This window comes from Giraffa tippelskirchi, chromosome 4 (assembly GCF_054371585.1).
Source record: "Giraffa tippelskirchi isolate mGirTip1 chromosome 4, T2T-mGirTip1v1.2.pri, whole genome shotgun sequence".
NCBI classification, from domain to species: domain Eukaryota; kingdom Metazoa; phylum Chordata; class Mammalia; order Artiodactyla; family Giraffidae; genus Giraffa; species Giraffa tippelskirchi.
In genome coordinates, this window is record NC_137278.1 from 212,017,493 (window position 1) to 212,024,672 (window position 7,180).

At 47.6% G+C, this 7,180-nt stretch overlaps 1 protein-coding gene across 17 annotated transcripts in view; it reads right to left on the reverse strand.

Annotated features, from left to right (window-relative positions):
* TTLL8 (tubulin tyrosine ligase like 8) overlaps positions 1–6,868 on the reverse strand; it is a 52,985-nt gene extending 46,117 nt beyond the window's left edge. For 10 of the 17 annotated variants that reach the window (XM_081590897.1, XM_081590894.1, XM_081590899.1 and 7 more), the window contains exons 1-3: positions 6,442–6,849; positions 5,994–6,125; positions 3,281–3,372 (exon numbers count right to left, since the gene is read on the reverse strand). In XM_081590897.1, coding sequence (XP_081447023.1) covers positions 3,281–3,372; positions 5,994–6,125; positions 6,442–6,787 — 570 coding nt within the window. In that variant the 5' untranslated portion in view covers positions 6,788–6,849. Of the gene's footprint in view, positions 1–3,280; positions 3,373–5,993; positions 6,126–6,324 lie in introns of all 17 variants that reach the window. The other 7 variants (XM_081590889.1, XM_081590892.1, XM_081590885.1 and 4 more) reach the window with 4 other exon arrangements.
* Between the last annotated feature and the right edge of the window lie 312 nt (positions 6,869–7,180).

Genomic DNA, 7,180 nt, shown 5'->3' on the forward strand with positions numbered 1-7,180 from the left:
AAACCATAAGGGAGCTGCAAAAGGACCACAGGGAGCACAAGGCTTAGTCTAAAGCAAGAGGGAGAATGCGAGTTTAAAAGCGATCAGTCCACAGGGAGGCACAGAAGGAGAGGGAAAAGGAGCAGAAACCAGATGAACGAAGCCCCTGGGAATACGCCAGCAGTTTAATTCTGGACAAACGCACAAAATGCTCCAGTTAAAAGGTAAGAAGTGCCAGACTTCATCTTTTTCTTATCTCAATCTATGCTGTTCACAAGAGAACATCAAAAGCACAAGCCTACAGATAGGCAGAAAATAAAATGATCCAAGTATGAGACAGAATAACCTTTGAGACAAACATACATCACTAAAGTAAAGTAAAGAATCGTACAATGCGAAGCAAACATTCAACTTGTCAGAATACATTTGTCTGCACCCATTAACAGAGCTATAAATTACATACAGCAAAAACTGGGAGAAACACAAAGTAGACAAATCCACAATTACACTAGGAAATTTAACATGCTTCTCTCAGTAAATGAAAGAACAGAGACAAAAAAACCCTCGAAAAAACCAAAAACAAAACCCTCAAGTCTAGAGGACTCAAAGAACTCAAACGAAAACCTCAAACGATAACGAACAGAGCACTCTACATCAACACCTCTATAAATTAACAAAATGCTAGGCAGGAAGCAGGTCTGAATACATTTCAACGGAAATATTTTATACCAATTACATTCTCAACCACAGTTAATCAAACCAGAAATCAGTAACAAAATAACTAGAAACATTTTTTATTGTTGTCCAGTTGACTGCTTAGCCGTGTCCAACTCTCTGCGACCCCAAGGACTGCAGCCAGGCTCCGCTGTCCTCCACTATCTTCCAGAGCTTGCTCAAATCCATGTCCATTGAGTCGGTGATGTTATCTAATCATCTCATCCTCTGTTGTCCCCCTTCTCCTTTTGCCTTCAATTGTTCCCAGCATCAGGGTCTTTTCCAGTGAGTCAGTTCTTCACATCAGGTGGCCAAAGTATTGGAGTTTCATCTTCAGCATCAGTCCTTCCAATAAATATTCAGGGTTGATTTCCTTTAGGATGGACTGGTTGGATCTCTGTCCTGTCCAAGTCCTCAAAAGCATCAATTCTTTGGCACTCAGCCTTCTTTATGGAACTCTCACATCTGTACATACTACTGGAAAAACTGTAGCTTTGACTATATGGACCTTTGTTGGCAAAGTAATGTCTTTGCTTTTTAATATGCTGTCTATGTTGGTCATAGCTTCCTTCCAAGGAGCAAGCGTCTTTTCATTTCATGGCTGCAGTGATTTTGGAGCCCAAGAAAATAAAGTCTCTCACTGTTTCCATTGTTTCCCCATCTATTTGCCATGAAGTGATGGGACCGGAAGCCATGATCTTCGTTTTCTGAATGTTGATGTTTAAGCCAACTTTTTCACTCTCCTCTTTCACCCTCATCAAGAAGCTCTTTAGTTCCTCTTTGCTTTCTGCCATAAGGTGGTGTCATCTGCATATCTGAGGTTATTGATACTTCTCCCAGCAATCTTGAGTCTAGCTTGTGATTCATCCAGTCAGGCATTTTGCATGATGTACTCAGCATATACGTTCAGTAAGCACGGTGACAATATACAGCCTTGACGTACTCCTTCCCAATTTTGAACCAGTCCATTGTTTCATGTCCAGTTCTAACTTCTGCTTCTTGACCTGCATACAGGTTTCTCAGGAGGCAGGTAATGTGGTCCGATATTCTCTTCTCTTTAAGAATTTTTCACAGTTTGCTGTGATTCACACAGAGGCTTAGGATAGTCAATGAAGCAGAAGTAAATGTTTTTCTGGAATTTCCTTGCTTTCTCCATGATCCAGCAAATGTTGGAAATTTTATCTCTGGAAATTTTACCTTTTCTAAACCCACCTTGTACATCTGCAAGTCCTCAGTTCACATATTGCTGAAGCCTAGTTGGAAGGATTCTGAGCATAACCTTGCTAGCATGTGAAATGAGTGCAATGGTGTAGTAGTTTGAACATCCTTTGGCATTGCCCTTCTTTGGGATTGGAATGAAAACTGACCTTTACCAGTCCTGTGGCCACTGCTGAGTTTTCCAAATTTGCTGATGCAATGAATGCAGCACTTTAACAGCATCATCTTTTAGGATTTTAATAATCTACCAGTCTAGAAATTAAGAACTATACTTTTAAGTAACCCACTATCAATGAAAATAGTATGAATTGTTAAATACTTTGAACAGTATCTCATCAAAAATACTACAAAATGAAAGCTACTGAAATGCAACTAAAGCAGTACTTAGAGGGATATCTGTAGCCCTAAACATTTATATGTTTTAAGGTCTCAAAAGAAAATCTGAAGTTAAATCTAAAGGTTAAATTCTATGTATATAAAACCCCAGAAAGGATAGTGATAGGAAGCACAAAAGCTTCCTCCGCGGTCGCCAGGATTTGGGAATAGCTAGGGCAAGAGGCGGTCCGAGAGGGCGGCCGCGCTGCGGGGCGGCTGCGCGGGCCGACGCAGACTCCGTGTGCCTCCTGCGCTGAGCTTCTCTCCAGGCGCGTCCAGCCCATCGCAGCCCAAGCTGTGCATTTACGACCCATGCAGTCTCGGGTGTGCGCTGCGCTTCAGAAGGACGTTCAGGGTTGAGCGCATTTCCACACGTCACTGTGTGTTGGATTCCTTGTGCTTCCCCACCGTCCTGGGCTGAGCAAGGTGAACGCACGATAGGACGAGAATCACGCTCTCAGAGTGGAAGCTGTGGGGCCATCTGAAGAATGCCTGTCCTTCCTCACCCCGCCCAGAGGCTCCCATTCTGGCGAAAGGTGGGCCTCTCTCTCGGGGATGTGGGCGGGCGTCCTGGGGCCCCACCAGCACCAGAACTCCTCCCACACACAGGCGTCCTCACCGCGTCGCTTGTCGCTCGGGGGCCTGGGCCGAGGGGAGTGCACGGGAGGGGTTTGCGTGTCACTAGGAGCCTGTCCCTCGTCTGAGACGTGTGTCCATAGCTGCAGTCGCATGATGGGGACACCCTGGCTACGTGGTTGCAGGAAAGATTTTTACCGTGTATGTGTCTGCACTTTTTGCATTTCAGAAGCATCACTTAGTTCAAAAGTAAAGGGGTAATATAAACTAACTCTGGCACAAGCCTCATGCCAGGGCCAGGACTGGCAGCACCTCAGCTGCGGGGCACGTCACGGGCAACGGACTCGCGCTACAAACTCCAAAATGAATTCCATCCTTAAAAAGAACCCCTCCCCACTGAGCCCCAGAGAGCATTTACCTTGATTGCCTTGTCCGTTAGTTGTTTTGCTATTTTGAATCTATCTAATTTGGGGGAAGAAACCAAGTCTTGGGAAACTCCTCGTTTTAATTCTGCAAAAGAAAAACAGACATGAAGGCAAAGGCAAGACCAAACCAGTTACATTCAGACTCAGGAGATACCAGTCTAATCCCTATGTCCAACTCCCCATGGCACTCAGTCAGCCCTCAGAGACATTTCACAAAATTCCAAATGTGTATATACTTAATAATATAGCTTCAAGTATAGAAAAACATAAGTGGACAGAGATTAAAAAAAAAAGACACAGAAAATCCAAATTCATATTGAAATACTTCGATGAACCATCTGTCTCAGTACAGGAAGGGCTGCCCAGATGGTGCCAGTAGTAAAACACCCGCCTGCCAATGTGGGGGACATGAGGCATGAGTCCGATCCCTGGGTCAGGAAGATCTCCTGGAGGAAGGCGTGGCAACCCACTCCAGTATTCTTGCCGGGAGAATCCCATGGACAGAGGAGCCTGCTGAGCTACAGTCCATAGAGATGCAAAGAGTCAGACATGACTGAAGTGACTTAGCACATGCTCAGAAAAGGAAAGCATAAACAAAGAATCAGTAAAATATAGCAGATTTGAATCTATCAGCCCTAAATGACACCCAGAAATCAAACCCAGCTGGGGACACACTTTCTCCTCACACACCTCTTCCAACATAGGTCACACACTGGGCCATAGGGTCTCCGCAAACCTCAGTGGATCAAAATGGCAGATTAAACTCCTTACCACTGAAGAAAACTAGAATTTAATAACAAAATGGTAACTAGAAATTTTTCTAAACGTTCAAAAATTCAGTTCAGTTCAGTTTAGTCGCGTCTGACTCTGTGACCCCATGGACCGCAGCACGCCAGGCCTCCCTGTCCATCGCCACCTCTCAGAGTTTACTCAAACTCATGTCCATTGAGTTGGTGATGCCATCCAGCCATCTCATCCTCTGTTATCCCCTTCTCTCCTGCCTTCAATCTTTACAGCATCAGGGTCTTTTCCAATGAGTTGGCTCTCCACGTCAGGTGGCCAAAGTATTGGAGTTTCAGCTTCAGCATCAGTCCTTCCAGTGAATATTCAGGACTGATTTCCTTTAGGATGGACTGGTTGTATCTCCTTGCAGTCCAAGGGACTCTCGAGAGCCTTCTCCAACACCACAGTTCAAAAGCATCAATTCTTTGGAGCTCAGCTTTCCTTATAGTCCAACTCTCACATCCATACACGACTACTGGAAAAACCATAGCCTTGACTAGACGGACCTTTGTCGGCAAAGTAATATCTCTGCTGTCTATGTTGGTCATAGCTTTTCTGCAAGGAGCAAGCGTCTTTTAATTTCATGGCTGCAGTCACCATCTGCAGTGATTATGGAGCCCAAAAATTAAGTAGCACACTTTTAAAATAAAACATGGCTCAAAGGAGAAATCAAGTGGAAATGATGAGAACTGTACGGTAATAGAAATATGGCCCATCAAAGCATTAGATACAAACAAAATTATGATTAGAGTCCTAAGAATACAAAGGTTGCTAATATTTGAAAACCCATAACATAATCCATTGATAAAGAAAAAATATACAGAAGAAAACATGATAAAATGTAATAACTATTCGTTTTAAAACTCTCAGTAAACCAGGAATAAAAGGGAACTTCCTTTCAAACTTATAGCAGCAAGAATTTAAGGGTGTTTAATTTGTAATTTTTGTGAATGACAGCTTAAAACATACTACTTGTACTTTTTAAAGGGAAAATATTAACCAATGGGGCTTAGAGGAAGGTATCCTGGTGAACCTGGATCCATTTAGGACTTCTGTTATATAAATATAAATTCAGTTCTAAAGTGAAAATTAGTATTTTGAATAAATTTGCCAAAGAAAATTTGACAGCTAAAGAAATGTGAAAAAGTAAATCATGGCTTTTTTTTGTTTTGTTTTTAAAAAAACTTATAGCAACATCATACTTCATGGTGAAACACTAACACTTTCCTCTGGAGTTTAGAAACAAAAGATGTCCACTATATCACATCTACTCAACCATACTCAAAGCGCTAGCCCATGCAATAATGCAAGAAAAGGACATAAGAGGCACAAAGACTTGACAAGATCTGCAGGTTATGACTGTGTATGTAACACATTTAATTGTTAGTAAGTATATTTACTAAGGTCACCAAGCACCAAGGCAGGAAAATGAACTCAACTGTATTTGTATACACTAGAAACAATTAGAAAATGGAACTCAAAAATGCCATCCACAGCAGTGTGAAGCATGGACTATCTGGGAGTGATTCTAACAAAGAGGTGGTGCACACTTGTAATTAAAAGTGGGAACCTTGCTGCCAAGAATGAAAGAGCTGATGTTCCTCATCAGGACACTGAATGCTAAGGTATTAATTCTTTTCCCAGCTGATCTATACATTCAGTAGGACTCCTGTGTATGTGTGTGTGTGTGTGTGTGGGGATTAACAACTGATTCTAAAAATGCAAAAGTCCAAGAAACCCTGAACACATCTTGAAGAAAAAAACAGAGAAATAGTGACTTATTATGAGGCTACTGAAATTAAAGCAGGTGGTTTGACGTTAGGATAGGCAGATAGATCAATAGAACAGACAGAGGCATCCAGAGCCTGAACTTGACAGTCACTTTCAGGAAACCCAGGGCGGTGGGCACAGGACAATACTGACTAGATTCTGCTCTGTGCTCCCCTTCCAACGACGTGGACTCGGAGGGCAGCCTGTTCCTTTCACCTGGCTCCATCCCTGCTTCGACCTTGGCCTCCGGCACCTCTTCCTTGCTCCCTTCCACCACCTGGGCCCCTGCAAAGGGGTATAAGTGCAGGATGGAAGCAGGGAGCACAGATGGGGGGGAGGGGAGGAAGGGGAGGTGAGAGCCGCACGGGGACTCTGGGGTTGGGGAGTCTGGGGTTGGGGGGAGTCTGGGGGCGCAGGGTTGGGCTGGGGGGACGCAGGTCCGGGCCCCCAAGGGCGGGGTTCAGAGGTGGAGAGCTGGACGGGCCTGGAGTTCGGAAGGGAGGGAAGGTCTGGGGCTCCGCGGGAGTGGTCCGAATCCCGGGGGCGGGGGCAGCCGGCGGGCCCAGGCCTCGGGTTCGAGGGAGGCGGGCTCAGTGCTCACCCGGCTCGGTCCGCGTGCCCCCGCCCCCCGTCGCGCTGTCTCGCGTCCTGCGGTTGCCCCGGGCGACGGACCCCGGCGGCGCGGCGCATTGTGCAGCCCAGGGGCGCCGGCGGCGGGGCCTCGCGGGCGTGGCGCGGCGGCCGGCGCGGGGCGTGGGGCTTCGCGGGCGCCGGGGCGGCGGGGGGCGGCGGGGGCGGCCCCGGGCGCGGCGGCGCGCGGGGGGCGTCTGGAGCGTGAGGTCCCACGGGCCACGGTTGAGGGCACCTAGGCGGCGCCCCGGGCGGGGGCTGCAGTCCGAGGCGCGGCCGCGGCCGGCGTGCGGGCCGGAGCGCGGGGCACGGAGCATGGTGTCTGCGGGGAGGAGGGCCCACGAGTGGCATGCGCCCTGCCCGGGGTCACGCAATCCCGCCCCGCGCGGCTGTCGGGGTCACACAGACCCGCCCTGGCAGTCAGAGCCCCCCAAGTCATAAAGAGCATAAGGTCACACACCTGGGACCCCGCCCTTGCAGGAGAAGCCGACCATCCAGGTCAGGCTCCGCCCCGCTTAACATCCAGCGTCCCTGGGAAGACGACCCCAGCCCGCCAGGAGCTGTGCCCTGTGTTCCCTGGGTCACTCGTGGGGCCTGAGGAGCCGCCCCGGGAGTCCCGAGCACCAGCCAGCATCCCGGCCACCCAGGTGTCCAGCCTCTCTGGTCCAGCATCTTTGTAGAGGGAGGGGGGAATAGGAAAGATCCACCTA